Consider the following 18,450-nt stretch of genomic DNA (forward strand, 5'->3'; position numbering starts at 1 on the left):
AAAATTTGTAAAAATGGTAAAATTCTGCCTTCTGAGCTGTCATTTTTGACCGTAAAATCTACTGTCATTACTTTCACAGTGTTTAATGTAAATGGAAAAATTATACCACAGTTATTTTTATAGTCATTTATTGTAAAATCTGCAGTCGTTTTTACAGTACATTGTTGTACTTAGAAAAATACTTTACATTTTAAAGTGTTAAAAAAAATTGGTAAAGTTTGTAAAAAATAAAAATTAAATTCTGGTTTCTGAGCTGTCAGGGTTTTTTTTTCTATTTACCGTAAATTCTACTGTCAATAATTTTACAGTGCATGGAAAAAAACAGTACTACTTTTACGTTCAAATTCTGGCTTCTGATTTGCCATTTTTTTTGTCATAAAATCTACAGTCCTTGTTTTTGCAGCTCATTGCTGTAAATTGAAAAAAAACCAGTACGTTTTAAATGGTAAAATTTGTAAAAATGGTAAAATTCTGCCTTCTGAGCTGTCATTTTTGACCGTAAAATCTACTGTCATTACTTTAACAGTGTTTAATTAAAATTATACCATAGTTATTTTTATAGTCATTTATTGTAAAAATCTGCAGTCGTTTTTACAGTACATTGTTGTACTTTGAAAAATACTTTACATTTTAAAGTGTTAAAAAAAATTGGTAAAGTTTGGAAAAAAAAAATTAATTTCTGGTTTCTGAGCTGTCAGGTTTTTTTTTGTTCTATTTACCTTAAATTCTACTGTCAATAATTTTACAATGCATTCATTTAAATAAAATTTAAAAAAAACAGTATACTTTTAGTTTTACGGTCAAATTCGGCTTCTGATTTGTCATTTTTTTAATCGTAGAATCCCCACTCGTCGTTTTTTCCAGTAAAGTATATCTTTAATTTGAAATTGAATAGTTTGTAAAAATTGTACAATTCTGACTTCTAAACTGTTTTTTCCTGTGAAATCTACGGTCAATAATTTGAAAGAGCAATATTGTCAATGTTTTTTTTTTAGTTTGGTAGTCAAACTGTGGCGACTGAGTGTTTGAGCATAAAACCTTCTCTGACGTGTAGTTTTAGGAACTAAGCGATGGTGGATCTCAGTCTGCAGCGTCTTGTCCAGCCCGAGGACACACCTGAGCCATGAAAGGATCTGGACTCTTGCAAAGATGAAAGTGGGGCGCGCGTCCTCCGGGCCGCCGCTCCGCCGGGTGACCTTTGACCCCGCCGGCTGCAGACATTGCTCCTAGCGCTGAACAAAAGCTTCAAAGCGCCTCTAGGGCACTTTATTTTGAAGGTCTGACTTGCAATGTGATGAAAAGGAATGCACCTGTCAGAAGACTGACAATTCATTAGGGACGCCACGCCTCAGCAGAACAGGAAATTAAACAGACTTCTTGTGTCAGAAGGTGCTAGACTGTGTAGGTGTACCTAATGAAGTGGACACACACCTAGTCTTCCTAATCGTGTGACCTGTTTTGGAATGTTTGTTGCAATGGTTTCCAATTCGTCCCTTCAAAGTAAAAGTGTGTGGACAACACTGATTAGCTGCAGCCAGTCCAAGTAGCTGCAGCTGTGACTGCTGCGTGGGCAGCAGGTGTTTCCAATGCTGCTGATTAGTGGGGAGCATTTAAGCAGCAGCAGCCTCCTTCTGCTTCACTTCCGTCCACTGAGTTGGTCCAGCTAGACCTACTCGGGTTGCAACCATGGGGCCGGGACTCTCTGCAAGGTAACTTTGTCTTTCAGTTTTTTTCGCTCAAGTTAGCTAAGAGCTTTGCTTAGTGTGTACTAGTGATGGGTTGATGAGGCGTCATGAAGCGTTTCGACACATTGCAAAACTGTATTGATACTGTGTCGATACTGTGTCACTAAATACTAAAAATCCCTACAGGCAACCTATGGACCGACTCAACTGACACTGATTTGATGCCCTAGTACAGGGGTCACCAAAACTTTTTGAAACCAAAAACTACTTCTTGGGTACTGATTAATGCGAAGGGCTACCAGTTTGATACACACTTAAATAAATAAATATATTGTCATTTGTAAGGTACACGTAAGTGATTTAAACAAGAATAGCTAAATAAATACATTTATTTATATATATATATATATATATATAAAAAATGGGTATTTCTGTCTGTCATTCTGTCGTACATTTTTTTTTTTCCTTTTACGGAAGGTTTTTTGTAGGGAATAAATGATGAAAAAAACACTTAATTGAACGGTTTAAAAGAGGAGAAAACACGAAAAAAATTAAAATAACATTTTGAAACATAGTTTATCTTCAATTTCGACTCTTTAAAATTCAAAATTCAACCGACAAAAAGGAGAGGAAAAACTAGCTAATTTGAATCTTTTTGAAAAAATTAAAAAAAAGAATTTATGGAGCATCATTAGTAATTTTTCCTGATTAAGATACATTTTAGAATTTTGATGACATGTTTTTAAATTGGTTAAAATCCAATCTGCACTTTGTTAGAATATTTAACAAATTGGACCAAGCTATATTTCTAACAAAGACAAATCAGTATTTCTTCTAGATTTTCCAGAACAAAATTTTTAAAAGAAATTCAAAATACTTTGAAATAAGATTTAAATTTGATTCTACAGATTTTCTAGATTTGCCAGAATAATTTTTTTGAATTTTAATCATAGTAAGTTTGAAGAAATATTTCACAAATATTCTTGCAGAAGCTAAAATATTTATTCCTTACAATAAAAAATTACTTTAACATTGATTTAAATTGTCAGGAAAGAAGAGGAAGAAATTTAAAAGGTATATTTGTTTAAAAATCCTAAAATCATTTTTAAGGTTGTGTTTTTTTCTCTAAAATTGTATTTCTAAAAGTAAAAAATAAATGAATTTATTTAAACAAGTGAAGACCCATCCATCCATTTTCTACCGCTTATTCCAAGTGAAGACCAAGTCTTTAAAATATTTTCTTAGATTTTCAAATTCTATTTGAGTTTTGTCTCTTTTAGAATTAAAAATGTCAAGCAAAGTGAGACCAGCTTGCTAGTAAATAAATAAAATGTAAAAAAAATAGAGGCAGCTCACTGGTAAGTGCTGCTCTTTGATCTATTTTTAGAACAGGCCAGCGGGCGACTGATCTGGTCCTTACGGGCTACCTGGTGACCGCGGGCACCGCGATGGTGACCCCTGCCCTAGTATATACAATAATATAAACCAAGTCATTGTATTTCATTTAGGATTATTTCATATCTTCATTTAAATAAAAATATAATCTTTTTTAGATAGTCAATAAATAATGTGAACATGTATCATAACATGGAAATCTAAGAGAATGTGTTGTGGACTGGGAATTCTTTTTATTACATTTTTTTTACACATTTTTATAAAAAAAGAAAAGTTTTTCCGACACATTACATTTTAGACTATTTCTCTTCTTAGTTATTATTTCTCCGGCTGTAGAAAAGAGCCGCTCACAGGGCACAGAGGAGGCGTCAGTGCGACACAGTTCGTGTATCGGTCACGTGACCAAAACAGCTCATGATCGGTCACGTGACTTTCTAAAAGCGGTACGCGCACCGACTCAGGGTTTCGCTCTATGAGCTCGACGCATGCGCCGATGCATCGGTGTTGCCGGACCCATCACTAATGTGTACATTGTTGTCCTCCAGATTAACTTGGATCTGCGTGTTGCTGATTAGCGGCGCTGCTAGCCTGCCGGTCCGACATGGTAAGTGTCTGACTCTTCTGGTCTTGAGTGGGGAAGTGTTCCTTCTGAAGTTGTGTTCCGCACTTTGTGATCTCAGACAACAGGTCTACGAACCAGGACACCACGGACTCGCTCGCTGGGGCCGTCTCTCCAAAGAATCTGCCTCAAAGCTCCGACTTCCCCGCGGAAGCGGATGAACCGGCGAACCCCACGGCCGACACAAAGGCAGCTTTGAGTGTCTCACGTGAGGCCGAGGCTGTGACCTACGACCACAACGCCAACAAGATATCGAGTGGTGCCGTGCCTCAAGCTGACGTTCCCATTGCCAGTGACAAATTCAGACCCCAAGCTGCTGATTCAGGTGCGAGTCCTGCTTGGAAAGCGTACAATCCTCCCAGCTACCCACCCTCAGCTGCTGGTGGTCTACAAGAAGGTCCCGTCGATGCCAAGCAACAGCCAGAATCTAATTTAGATGCTGACAATGACTCCGCATGGTCAGGCGTTGATCCACGTTCCAGCTACCGGTCTTCAACTGCTGGCAGTTTAAAAGGGAGTTGGAAGCAGCAGGAAGCATCTAGTCCTGGTGCTCACGTGCACCCAGGATGGCCAAGCTATGACTTAGCCTCAAGCGGTCAACAAGCCAGTCCTAATTCTGGGATACAGCAACAATTCCATCCAGGTGTTCACGAGCACTCAGAATGGTCAGGTGACAACTCTGCTTCCAGTTCCAAAACTTCAACTGGTTACCAAGCCAATAAAAATATTGTCAAGCACCCAGGTTGGTCAAGCTATGACTCGAGCTCCAAATCTTCTGGACAACAACCATCCAATCCAGCTGTTCACATGCACCCTGAATGGTCAAGCCATGGCTCTGAATCTTCAACTGGAGGGCTGAAACAACCAACCAATGTTCATGTGCACCCAGGATGGTCAGGCTATGGTTCTTCTTCTGGCCAACAAACTTCTAATCCAGCTGCTCATGTGCACCCTGAATGGTCGAGCACCGACTCTTCAACTGGAGGTCTGAAACAAACACCCCATCATGCGCACCCTGAATGGTCAGGCTATGGTTCCTCTTCCAGCTCCAAATCTGGCCACCAAACATCCAATCCAGCGGTTCACATGCACCCTGAATGGTCAAGCTATGGCTCTGAATCTTCAACTGGAGGTCTGAAACAACCATCCCATGTTCCTGTGCACCCAGAATGGTCAGGCTATGGTTCTTCTTCTGGCCAACCAACATCTAATCCAGCTGCTCATGTGCACCCTGAATGGTCAAGCCACGACTCCTCCAGCTCAGAATCTTCAACTGGAGGTCTGAAGCAACCATCCCATGTTCATGTGCACCCAGGATGGTCAGGCTATGACTTTTCCTCATCTGGCCAACAAACATCCAAACCAGCTGCTCATGTGCACCCTGAATGGTCAAGCTTTGGTTCTGAATCTTCAACTGGAGGTGTGAAACAACCATCCAATCAACATGCTCATGTGCACCCTGAATTGTCAAACTATGGTTCCTCTTCAAGCTCCAAATCATCTGGCCAACAACCATCCAATCAACATGCTCATGTGCACCCTGAATTGTCAAGCTATGGTTCCTCTTCAAGCTCCAAATCATCTGGCCAACAACCATCCAATCAACATGCTCATGTGCACCCTGAATGGTCAAGCTATGGTTCCTCTTCAAGCTCCAAATCATCTGGCCAACAAACATCCAATCCAGCTGCTCATGTGCACCCTGAATGGTCAAGCTATGGCTCTGAATCTTCAACTGGAGGTCTGATACAACCACCCCATGTTCCTGTGCACCCAGGATGGTCAGGCTATGGCTCTTCCTCTTCTGGTCAAACTTCTAAACCAGCTGTTCATGTACACCCCGGATGGTCAGGTTATGACTCCTCTAGCTCTAAATCTTCGACTGGTGGTCAACAACCCTCCCATCAACATGCTCATGTGCACCCTGAATGGTCAAGTTATGGCTCTTCCTCTTCTGGTCAAACTTCTAAACCAGCTGTTCATGTACACCCCGGATGGTCAGGCTATGACTCCTCTAGCTCTAAATCTTCGACTGGTGGTCAACAACCCTCCCATCAACATGCTCATGTACACCCTGAATGGTCAAGCTCCAAATCATCTGGCCAACAAACATCCAATCCAGCTGCTCATGTGCACCCTGAATGGTCAAGCTATGGCTCTTCCTCTTCTGGTCAAACTTCTAAACCAGCTGTTCATGTACACCCCGGATGGTCAGGCTATGGTTCCTCTAGCTCTAAATCTTCCACTGGTGGTCAACAACCCTCCCATCAACATGCTCATGTACACCCTGAATGGTCAAGCTATGGTTCCTCTTCGAGCCAAACATCCAATCCAGCTGTTCACATGCACCCTGAATGGTCAAGCTATGGCTCTGAATCTTCAACTGGAGGTCTGAAACAACCATCCCATGTACACCCAGGATGGTCAGGCTATGACCCTTCCTCTTCTGGTCAAACTTCTAAACCAGCTGGTCATGTACACCCCGGATGGTCAGGCTATAGTTCCTCTAGCTCTAAATCTTCCACTGGTGGTCAACAACCATCCCATCAACATGCTCATGTACACCCTGAATGGTCAAGCTATGGTTCGTCTTCTAGCCAACAAGCATCCAATCCAGCTGCTCACATACACCCTCAATGGTCAAGCCATGACTCCAGCTCCAAATCTTCAACTGGTGGTCAGCAACAAACATCCCATCAACATGCTCATGTGCACCCAGGATGGTCTGGCTATGACTCCTCTTCCAGCTCTAATCCAGCTGCTCATGTGCACCCAGGATGGTCAAGCTATGGACACTCCAGCTCACTGTACCCTGTAGTGGACCCTAGTGAGAATTCTTACAGCTCTTCAGGATCCTATCACTCTGGTAGTGTTCCCAACAAGAACCTTCATGGTTGGAACAGACCTGAGTGGGCTCCAATGTATCCAGCAGGAACCAATGTGTTTGCCTTCAACCCGAGTGATCCCAGCACTCATTGGTTGTCTGGCCAGTCCAGCTCTGCTCCTGAATACTCACCAACTTCCATCGTCCAATCCAGATCTGGCTACCAACGTGCGCGAGATGAATTTGCCAGAATGCAATATTCCCAAGCTGATGTTCCGTCAGGCTTCTCCAGAATTGTGAGCTCCCAAAGTGCCCTGAAGAACTGAGGTAAAGCAACTATATGATTACCAATGTTTTCATGTGCTTAACGCTTGTTTTGTCTTTTACAGGAACGTGTGGTTTGGGTCTATGCGGACTAAGATTTAATAAAAAAAAACTTCAACTTGATCATGACTTTGCTGTCTTTCCTCTTTAGATAACTGCATCTTTTTAATGTGTTTTCCAAAACCCAACCTGTTCAGTGGTGCTTTGACAAGTTTAATTGGTCCTGTGACTGAGACCTTAACCCAGTGGTTCTCAAACTTTTTTTGTCATCCCCCACTTTGGACAAGGGAGTTTTCAAGGCCCACCTGCCCCCATCGCCCCAACAGAGCGCTAATGCCAAGCTTTAACATTTTCAAATTTATTGAACATCAAGTTGTATACATTCGAACTCCATAACATAAAATAACATTAAGTTCAATAATAAATAAAATAACTGTGCAGCTGTGGTATAACTTGCATCACGTTCAATAATAAATCAAAAAGTGTTAACTTGCATCACGTTCAATAATACATCAAAAAAAGTGTTATAACTTGCATCAAGTTCAATAATAAATCAAATAACTTGCATCAAGTTCAATAATTAAAAGTGTTAACTTGCATCACGTTCAATAATAAATCAAAAAAGTGTTATAACTTGCATCACGTTCAATAAATCAAAAAGTGTTAACTTGCATCACGTTCAATAATACATCAAAAAAAGTGTTATAACTTGCATCAAGTTCAATAAATCAAATAACTTTCATCAAGTTCAATAATTAAAAAAAGTGTTATAACTTGCATCAAGTTCAATAATACAAAAAAACTGTTATAACTTGCATCAAGTTCAATAAATCAAAAAAAGTGTTATAACTTGCATCACGTTCAATAATAAATCAAAAAGTGTTAACTTGCATCACGTTCAATAATACATCAAAAAAAGTGTTATAACTTGCATCAAGTTCAATAAATCAAATAACTTGCATCAAGTTCAATAATTAAAAAAAGTGTTATAACTTGCATCAAGTTCAATAATACAAAAAAACTGTTATAACTTGCATCAAGTTCAATAAATCAAAAAAAGTGTTATAACTTGCATCACGTTCAATAATAAATCAAAAAGTGTTAACTTGCATCACGTTCAATAATACATCAAAAAAAGTGTTATAACTTGCATCAAGTTCAATAATAAATCAAATAACTTGCATCAAGTTCAATAATTAAAAGTGTTAACTTGCATCACGTTCAATAATAAATCAAAAAAACTGTTATAACTTGCATCAAGTTCAATAATAAATCAAAAAAGTGTTATAACTTGCATCACGTTCAATAATACATCAAAAAAAGTGTTATAACTTGCATCAAGTTCAATAAATCAAATAACTTGCATCAAGTTCAATAATTAAAAAAAGTGTTATAACTTGCATCAAGTTCAATAATAAAACAAAAGTGTTATAACTTGCATCAAGTTCAATAATAAATCAAAAAAAGTGTTATAACTTGCATCAAGTTCAATAATAAATAAAAGTGTTATAACTTGCATCAAGTTCAATAATAAAACAAAAGTGTTATAACTTGCATCAAGTTCAATAATAAATCAAATAACTTGCATCAAGTTCAATAATAAATACAATAAAAGTGCCACTTTGCAATCTTTGCAAAAAAAAAAAGGAGGAGCTATGCATTTGGCAAGACAGGGCAAGTGACAGCACTTTCCCCCGGGAGAGCCACCTTGCTTCACTGTGAAACAGCACGGCTGTATGATCAGCTCCCATTTCCTCACACAGTGCAGAGAACAGTCGCACTTTCAGTGGTCGTGTTTTGATCAAATTTACCGCGCTCACAACATCTGTTAAAACCTCATTGAGTTCGGGGCTGAGCTGCCTTGACGCGAGTGCTTCCCGGTGAATGACACAGTGTGTGCCCGTCACATTTTTGTTTCTCTGCTGGCTCTGGCTCTGGCTCGACGACCTTTGAGGTGCGAGTCACAAATGTATATATTTGTGTAATTGTGATCCACACATTAGCCTGCTACCCATCCGCGCGAAAGTTTGTTCCGCTTAGCCCCGCCCCCATTAGTTACTGTTGCTATGTCTGTCAAACTTTCGCTCGTACCGAGAAATATAAAGCCTACAGTAAAAATAAGTACCGGTAATTTCCATTTATTTATATAGCGGATTTCACAGACAGAATCACAAAGTGATTTACAGTGTGTATAGAAAATGAAAGCATAGTAAAAAAAATAATCTAAGAATATAATAATTAAAAAAAAATGTTTAAAGTGAAATTTCCTCCCGTTCCTCGCGCCCCACCTGTCATGTCTCTATTCCCCACCAGTGGGGCGCGCCCCACACTTTGAGAAACGCTGAACACAATACTCATCAAATTAATATTCCCCATTGAAATCTGTGCCTACAACCGTTACCCAGGTGGGGGTCACTACATCTCTGGCCCTTCCAAGAGTTCTTCCCCATTTTCAGCTTAAGGTTTTACCTTGGCTGGATAAGTCCAGATCAGGGGATGTTTGTGCAGCCCTTTGATGCCCTTGGGATTAAGGGCAACCTGAACTTTGTAGTTAAGGTCCAGTGTTTGTGCTGAGTATGGACTTCTACGGTATTCAGCTAATACTCCATCTGCAGCATCTCCATAATTTCATGGATAAATGTAACTACTCAGTATGATGCAGTGCTACCCAAACTGTTCAACCTTAAACAGAGGTGGGTAGTAACGTGCTACATTTACTCAGTTACATCTACTTGAGTAACTTTTGGGATAAATCGTACTTCTAAGAGTAGTTTTAATGCAAAATACTTTTACTTTTACCTGAGTATATTTATAGAGAAGAAACGCTACTTTTACTTCGCTACTTTTATCTACATTCAGCTTGCTACTCGCTACTAATTTTTATCGATCTGTTAATGCACGCTTTGTTTGTTTTGGTCTGTCAGACAGACCTTCATAGTGCCTGCGTTTCAACAAATACAGTCACTGGTGACGTTCACTCCGTTCCACCAATCAGATGCAGTCACTGGTGACGTTGGACCAATCAAACAGAGCCAGGGGTCACATGACCTGACTTAAAGTGTAAAAACTTATTGGGGTGTTACCATTTAGTGGTCAATTGTACGGAATATATACTGTACTGTGCAATCTACTAATAAAAGTTCAAATCAATAAATCAAAAGTGTGAAGGAAAAAAGACCCTTTTTTATTTCAACCGTACATCCCGTCAAAAGCCTAAAGACTGACTGCACAGTTCCTGTCTTCACAATAAAAGTGCCGCTCCATCGCGCCCGCGCTTTCAAAATAAGAGTCTCCGAAAGCCATCGCAAACAAGCTAGCAAGCTACGGAGTTTGCCGCCAATGTATTTCTTGTAAAGTGTATAAAAACGAATATGGAAGCTGGACAAATAAGATGCCAAAAACCCACCACTTTCATGTGGTATTAGACAGAAAGGAGGAACTTTTTTCCCCCTCCATTTGAAAACGTGGACGTTATCATCACTACTGTCTGATTCCAATCAATGCAAGTCATCAGAATCAGGTAATACACCAACTTATATTCTTGTCTTCATGAAAGAAAGGAATCTATATGTGTTAAACATGCATGTATATTCATTAAAACACCTTTAACATGTAAACAAAAACGGCAAAATAAATAAATATAAATTATATACTGTCTATATCAATGTATGTATATATATATGTGTATATATGTATATGTGTGTGTATATATATATATATATATATATGTATATGTGTGTATATATATATATATATATATATATACATATGATATGTGTGTGTGTTACTCATCAGTTACTCAGTACTTGAGTAGTTTTTTCAGAACATACTTTTTACTTTTACTCAAGTAAATATTTGGGTGACTACTCCTTACTTTTACTTGAGTAATAAATCTCTAAAGTAACAGTACTCTTACTTGAGTACAATTTCTGGCTACTCTACCCACCTCTGACCTTAAATTAAAAGATCAAATATTTTGTTACATGTTCATGTTTAACTACTTCTCAACACTGTCCTTAACTCATGTCTTGGAAAGTTAATATATCTCTAGTTAATGCCAGTGAGTCAGGATAGATGTTTTGGATCTTTCTGTATTGACTACTCAGCTGATGGCCCGGGAGCCAAATCTGACACCAGGCTGGTCTGAGTTCAGTTCAAAACTTGGATTTATAACTTTGCAGATTATTCCTAAAACAGGAACTTGGACTACTATAAACATTGGGAAATTCTTGTGTTGACGTTTTAACCCCCTGGTCCTTAGCTTTCTGAAAATGTGGTCCCTGGTCCCACAACTAGGTCTTCATTTTGATCATTGAATGTTCTATTCATGAATGGCAATTTAAATTAGAACCATCAAAGCTCAGGTTGATGTTTCAACACAGACGTCATAGCGCCATCACAGCTCACGTTACCTACTCAGTGGCCTAGTGGTTAGAGTGTCCGCCCTGAGATTGGTAGGTTGTGAGTTCAAAACCCGGGCCGAGTCATACCAAAGACTATAAAAATGGGAGCCATTACCTCCCTCTTTGGCACTCAGCATCAAGGGTTGGAATTGGGGGTTAAATCACCAAAAATAAATCCTGGGCGCGGCACCGCTGCTGCCCACTGCTCCCCTCACCTCCCAGGGGGTGAACAAGGGGATGGGTCAAATGCAGAGGACACATTTCACCACACCTAGTGTGTGTGTGACATTCATTGCTACTTTAACTTTATGATCCAGCACCATGCTAATAGGAACACACAGGTGCAGTGTTTTTGCAGCAGCATCATTTTAATAAGATGACACAGGAGCAGTGATTTTGCAGCAGCATCTTACTAATAGGAAGATACAGGAGCAGTGTTTTTGCAGCAGCGTCATGCTAATAGGAACACACAGGTGCAGTGTTTTTGCAGCAGCATCATGCTATTAGGAACACACAGGTGCAGTGTTTTTGCAGCAGCGTCATTTTACTAAGATGACACAGGAGCAGTGTTTATGCAGCGGAGTCGTGGGAATAGAAACACAGGAGCAGTGCTTTTGCAGCAGCGTCAATACAATAAGAAGACGCAGGAAGAGTGTTTTTGCAGCAGCGTCATGCTAATAGGAAGACACAGGAGCAGTGTCTTTGCAGCAGCTTCAGGCTAATAGAAACACACATGCAGTGTTTTTGAGGCAGCTTCAGGCAAATAGAAACACACATGCAGTGTTTTTGCAGCAGCGTCATTTTAGTGAGATGACACAAGAGCAGTATTTTCAAGCAGCAGCGTCATGCTAATAGGAAGACAGGTGCAGTGTTTTTGCAGCAGCGTCCTGCTAATAGGAACACACAGGTGCAGTGTTTTTGCAGCAGCATCATGCTATTAGGAACACACCGGTGCAGTGTTTTTGCAGCAGCATCATGCTAATAGGAACACACAGGTGCAGTGTTTTTGCAGCAGCATCATTTTACTAAGATGACACAGGAGCAGTGTTTATGCAGCGGAGTCGTGGGAATAGAAACACAGGTGCCGTGTTTTTGCAGCGGCGTCATGCTAATAGGAAGACGCAGGAGCAGTGTTTTTGCAGCAGCGTTATGCACAGGAGGAGTGTTTTGCTGGGATCTCATCTCCACAAACATAAACGTTCAGTCGCTGGTTAATAGCGCGGCTGATTGCCGGAGTGGACTTGTGTCTTCTCTGCACTCGCTGAAGGAGCTCTTGAGGAGCGCGGCTCCTTCAGCGAGTGAGCACAGAAGACCACTCGAGCAGCAGCGGCTATCAGAGAGTCACTCGCTCGGCAGCCATCACTGCGCCCTTCAGAGGGAAAGTGATGACACGGACGCTCATTTGTGCTTCTTTTACCGACAAACACCAAATGTTTCTTTTAGAGGAACACATCTGTTGATTGTGGGCGGGGCTAATTGTAGGTCCATGATTGGAAACCATGTTTATTAATCACTTCCTCTTTTTAAAGACTACTGGTTGGCTCCATCAAAGTGCAGCGGGATTTCAAAATAAAGGCCCTAGTTCATCTGCATCAGGTTGCCACGGAGACCAAAATGCTTATTTCCTGAGTGCCTTGAGAAGATCCTCTCCAACGCTGACATCTTGTCGCAATCTTCTTCCTATCTTCATGCAAAACTCATGTGATTACTGTCTAGTGTGTGTGTGTGTGTGTGTGTGTGTGTGTGTGTGTGTGTGTGTGTGTGTGTGTGTGTGTGTGTGTGTGTGTGTGTGTGTGTGTGTGTGTGTGGCCTCTTCTCCCTACGAGGATCCTGTTAGTGTTCGTGGGCGTAATTGCCAAATTTTTAGGGGAAAAAAAGGTAAATAAAAAGTTATAATTAGGGATAAAAGAGTAATAATTAGATTAAAACTAAATTAGGAGATATAGAAAATTGATAATTATTGGCCAAAAATGAATAAAAAGTCATAATTAAGAGATGCAAAGTCAAAATTATGAGATAAAAAGTTGAAATTATGAGATAAGAAAGTTGAAATTATGAAGTCATAATTTTAAGATTAAAAATCGAAATTAAGTAAATAGAAAATTATAATTATAAATCATAATTAAGAGATTGAAAAAAATCGAAATCATGAGATTTAAATGAATTAATTGACAAAAAATAATCGAAATTATGAAATATAAAGTTGTAATTGTGAAATAAAAATTCATAATATTGAGATATCAAGTGTGACTTATGATACAAGAAAGAAGTCTTAATTATGAGATAAAAAGTCGAAGAATATGAGATTAAAAGACAAAATGATGAGATAAATGATAATTATGAAATAAAAAAGGCCAAATTAAAGGATGAAACCCATTATTATTAAATAAAAAGTCGAAATTATGAAATAAAAAGTCATAATTAAGAGACAAAAAGTCAAAAATATGAGATAAGTCAAAGTTATGAGATAAAGTCATCATTTTGAGCTAAAAAGTCGAAATTGCGAGGGGAAAGTCAAAAGCATGCAATAAGAAATTTAAAATTGTGAGATAAAAAGTCGAGGTTATGAGATAAAGTCATAATTATGAGGTAAAAAAAAAAATCGAAATTATGAGATATGAAAGTTGAAATTGTGAGATGAAAAGTCATAATTTTAAGATAAAAAGTCGAAAATAATCATAAATCATAATTAAGAGATTGAAAAATCGAAATCATGGGATTTAAGTTAATAAATTGAGATGAAAAAAATCGAAATTATGAGATAAGAAAGTTGAAATTATGAAGTCATAATTTTAAGATTAAAAATCGAAATTAAGTAAATAGAAAATTATAATTATAAATCATAATTAAGAGATTGAAAAAAATCGAAATCATGAGATTTAAATTAATTAATTGACAAAAAATAATCGAAATTATGAGATATAAAGTTGTAATTGTGAAATAAAAATTCATAATATTGAGATATCAAGTGTGACTTATGATACAAGAAAGAAGTCTTAATTATGAGATAAAAAGTCGAAGAATATGAGATTAAAAGACAAAATGATGAGATAAATGATAATTATGAAATAAAAAGGCGAAATTAAAGGATGAAACCCATTATTATTAAATAAAACGTCGAAATTATGAAATAAAAAGTCATAATTAAGAGACAAAAAGTCAAAAATATGAGATAAGTCAAAGTTATGAGATAAAGTCATCATTTTGAGCTAAAAAGTCGAAATTGCGAGGGGAAAGTCAAAAGCATGCAATAAGAAATTTAAAATTGTGAGATAAAAAGTCGAGGTTATGAGATAAAGTCATAATTATGAGGTAAAAAAAAAAATCGAAATTATGAGATATGAAAGTTGAAAAGTCATAATTTTAAGATAAAAAGTCGAAAATAAGCATCAATCATAATTAAGAGATTGAAAAATCGAAATCATGGGATTTAAGTTAATAAATTGAGATGAAAAAAATCGAAATTATGAGATAAGAAAGTTGAAATTATGAAGTCATAATTTTAAGATTAAAAATCGAAATTAAGTAAATAGAAAATTATAATTATAAATCATAATTAAGAGATTGAAAAAATCGAAATCATGAGATTTAAGTTAATTAATTGACAAAAAATAATCGAAATTATGAGATATAAAGTTGTAATTGTGAAATAAAAATTCATAATATTGAGATATCAAGTGTGACTTATATGATACAAGAAAGAAGTCTTAATTATGAGATAAAAAGTCGAAGAATATGAGATTAAAAGACGAAATGATGAGATAAATGATAATTGTGAAATAAAAAGTCGAAATTATGAAATAAAAAGTCATAATTAAGAGACAAAAAGTCAAAAATATGAGATAAGTCAAAGTTATGAGATAAAGTCATCATTTTGAGCTGAAAAGTCGAAATTGCGAGGGGAAAGTCAAAAGTATGCAATAAGAAATTTAAAATTGTGAGATAAAAAGTCGAGGTTATGAGATAAAGTCATAATTATGAGGTAAAAAAAAAAATCGAAATTATGAGATATGAAAGTTGAAATTGTGAGATGAAAAGTCATAATTTGAAGATAAAAAGTCGAAAATAATCATAAATCATAATTAAGAGATTGAAAAATCGAAATCATGGGATTTAAGTTAATAAATTGAGATTAAAAAATCGAAATTATGAGATAAGAAATTTGAAATTATGAAGTCATAATTTTAAGATTAAAAATCGAAATTAAGTAAATAGAAAATTATAATTATAAATCATAATTAAGAGATTGAAAAAAATCGAAATCATGAGATTTAAATTAATTAATTGACAAAAAATAATCGAATTTATGAGATATAAAGTTGTAATTGTGAAATAAAAATTCATAATATTGAGATATCAAGTGTGACTTATGATACAAGAAAGAAGTCTTAATTATGAGATAAAAAGTCGAAGAATATGAGATTAAAAGACAAAATGATGAGCTAAATGATCATTATGAAATAAAAAGGCGAAATTAAAGGATGAAACCCATTATTATTCAATAAAAAGTCGAAATTATGAAATAAAAAGTCATAATTAAGAGACAAAAAGTAAAAAAATATGAGATAAGTCAAAGTTATGAGATAAAGTCATCATTTTGAGCTGAAAAGTCGAAATTGCGAGGGGAAAGTCAAAAGCATGCAATAAGAAATTTAAAATTGTGAGATAAAAAGTCGAGGTTATGAGATAAAGTCATAATTATGAGGTAAAAACATCGAAATTATGAGATATGAAAGTTGAAATTGTGAGATGAAAAGTCATAATTTTAAGATAAAAAGTCGAAAATAATCATAAATCATAATTAAGAGAGTGAAAAATCGAAATCATGGGATTTAAGTTAATAAATTGAGATTAAAAAAAAAAATCGAAATTATGAGATAAGAAAGTTGAAATTATGAAGTCATAATTTTGAGATTAAAAATCGAAATTAAGTAAATAGAAAATTATAATTATAAATCATAATTAAGAGATTGAAAAAAATCGAAATCATGAGATTTAAATTAATTAATTTACAAAAAATAATCGAATTTATGAGATATAAAGTTGTAATTGTGAAATAAAAATTCATAATATTGAGATATCAAGTGTGACTTATGATACAAGAAAGAAGTCTTAATTATGAGATAAAAAGTCGAAGAATATGAGATTAAAAGACAAAATGATGAGATAAATGATAATTATGAAATAAAAAAGGCGAAATTAAAGGATGAAACCCATTATTATTCAATAAAAAGTCGAAATTATGAAATAAAAAGTCATAATTAAGAGACAAAAAGTCAAAAATATGAGATAAGTCAAAGTTATGAGATAAAGTCATCATTTTGAGCTGAAAAGTCGAAATTGCGAGGGGAAAGTCAAAAGCATGCAATAAGAAATTTAAAATTGTGAGATAAAAAGTCGAGGTTATGAGATAAAGTCATAATTATGAGGTAAAAAAAAAATCGAAATTATGAGATATGAAAGTTGAAATTGTGAGATGAAAAGTCATAATTTTAAGATAAAAAGTCGAAAATAATCATAAATCATAATTAAGAGATTGAAAAATCGAAATCATGGGATTTAAGTTAATAAATTGAGATTAAAAAAAATCGAAATTATGAGATAAGAAAGTTGAAATTATGAAGTCATAATTTTAAGATTAAAAATCGAAATTAAGTAAATAGAAAATTATAATTATAAATCATAATTAAGAGATTGAAAAAAATCGAAATCATGAGATTTAAATTAATTAATTGACAAAAAATAATCGAAATTATGAGATATAAAGTTGTAATTGTGAAATAAAAATTCATAATATTGAGATATCAAGTGTGACTTATGATACAAGAAAGAAGTCTTAATTATGAGATAACAAGTCGAAGAATATGAGATTAAAAGACAAAATGATGAGATAAATGATAATTATGAAATAAAAAAGGCGAAATTAAAGGATGAAACCCATTATTATTAAATAAAAAGTTGAAATTATGAAATAAAAAGTCATAATTAAGAGACAAAAAGTCAAAAATATGAGATAAGTCAAAGTTATGAGATAAAGTCATCATTTTGACCTTAAAAGTCGAAATTGCGAGGAGAAAGTCAAAAGTATGCAATAAGAAATTTAAAATTGTGAGATAAAAAGTCGAGGTTATGAGATAAAGTCATAATTATGAGGGTAAAAAAAAAATCGAAATTATGAGATATGAAAGTTGAAATTGTGAGATGAAAAGTCATAATTTTAAGATAAAAAGTCGAAAATAATCATAAATCATAATTAAGAGATTGAAAAATCGAAATCATGGGATTTAAGTTAATAAATTGAGATTAAAAAAATCGAAATTATGAGATAAGAAAGTTGAAATTATGAAGTCATAATTTTAAGATTAAAAATCGAAATTAAGTAAATAGAAATTTATAATTATAAATCATAATTAAGAGATTGAAAAAAATCGAAATCATGAGATTTAAATTAATTAATTGACAAAAAATAATCGAAATTATGAGATATGAAGTTGTAATTGTGAAATAAAAATTCATAATATTGAGATATCAAGTGTGACTTATGATGCAAGAAAGAAGTCTTAATTATGAGATAAAAAGTCGAAGAATATGAGATTAAAAGACGAAATGATGAGATAAATGATAATTGTGAAATAAAAAGGCGAAATTAAAGGATGAAACCCATTATTATTCAATAAAAAGTCGAAATTATGAAATAAAAAGTCATAATTAAGAGACAAAAAGTCAAAAATATGAGATAAGTCAAAGTTATGAGATAAAGTCATCATTTTGAGCTAAAAAGTCGAAATTGCGAGGGGAAAGTCAAAAGTATGCAATAAGAAATTTAAAATTGTGAGATAAAAAGTCGAGGTTATGAGATAAAGTCATAATTATGAGGTAAAAAAAAAAAATCGAAATTATGAGATATGAAAAATGAAATTGTGAGATGAAAAGTCATAATTTTAAGATAAAAAGTCGAAAATAATCATAAATCATAATTAAGAGATTGAAAAATCGAAATCATGGGATTTAAATTAATAAATTGAGATAAAAAAAAATCGAAATTATGAGATAAGAAAGTTGAAATTATGAAGTCATAATTTTAAGATTAAAAATCGAAATTAAGTAAATAGAAAATTGTAATTATAAATCATAATTAAGAGATTGAAAAAATCAAAATCATGAGATTTAAATTAATTAATTGACAAAAAATAATCGAAA

The 18,450-nt window shown here is 35.0% G+C and overlaps 1 protein-coding gene across 1 annotated transcript; it reads left to right on the forward strand.

The window, feature by feature from the left end:
• Window positions 1-1,630: 1,630 nt before the first annotated feature.
• Window positions 1,631-6,991, forward strand: LOC133574755 (uncharacterized). The gene is made up of 5 exons (XM_061927011.1): window positions 1,631-1,709; window positions 3,626-3,684; window positions 3,761-5,386; window positions 5,609-6,850; window positions 6,913-6,991. Exons 1-4 carry the CDS (start codon window positions 1,687-1,689, stop codon window positions 6,847-6,849), a joined length of 2,949 nt encoding a protein of 982 aa, XP_061782995.1. The 5' UTR covers window positions 1,631-1,686; the 3' UTR covers window position 6,850; window positions 6,913-6,991.
• The last annotated feature ends 11,459 nt before the right edge of the window (window positions 6,992-18,450 follow it).

Source organism: Nerophis lumbriciformis, linkage group LG32 (assembly GCF_033978685.3).
Source record: "Nerophis lumbriciformis linkage group LG32, RoL_Nlum_v2.1, whole genome shotgun sequence".
Taxonomy (NCBI): domain Eukaryota; kingdom Metazoa; phylum Chordata; class Actinopteri; order Syngnathiformes; family Syngnathidae; genus Nerophis; species Nerophis lumbriciformis.

Excerpts from the sequence above, each read along its gene's own strand:
- LOC133574755 (XM_061927011.1), top strand. The coding sequence starts at position 1,687 with ATGGGGCCGGGACTCTCTGCAAG. Across the intron at positions 3,685-3,760 it reads TAGCCTGCCGGTCCGACATG|ACAACAGGTCTACGAACCAG; the intron begins GTAAGTGTCTGA and ends TTGTGATCTCAG. Across the intron at positions 5,387-5,608 it reads CCAACAAACATCCAATCCAG|ATGCTCATGTGCACCCTGAA; the intron begins CTGCTCATGTGC and ends CCTCCCATCAAC.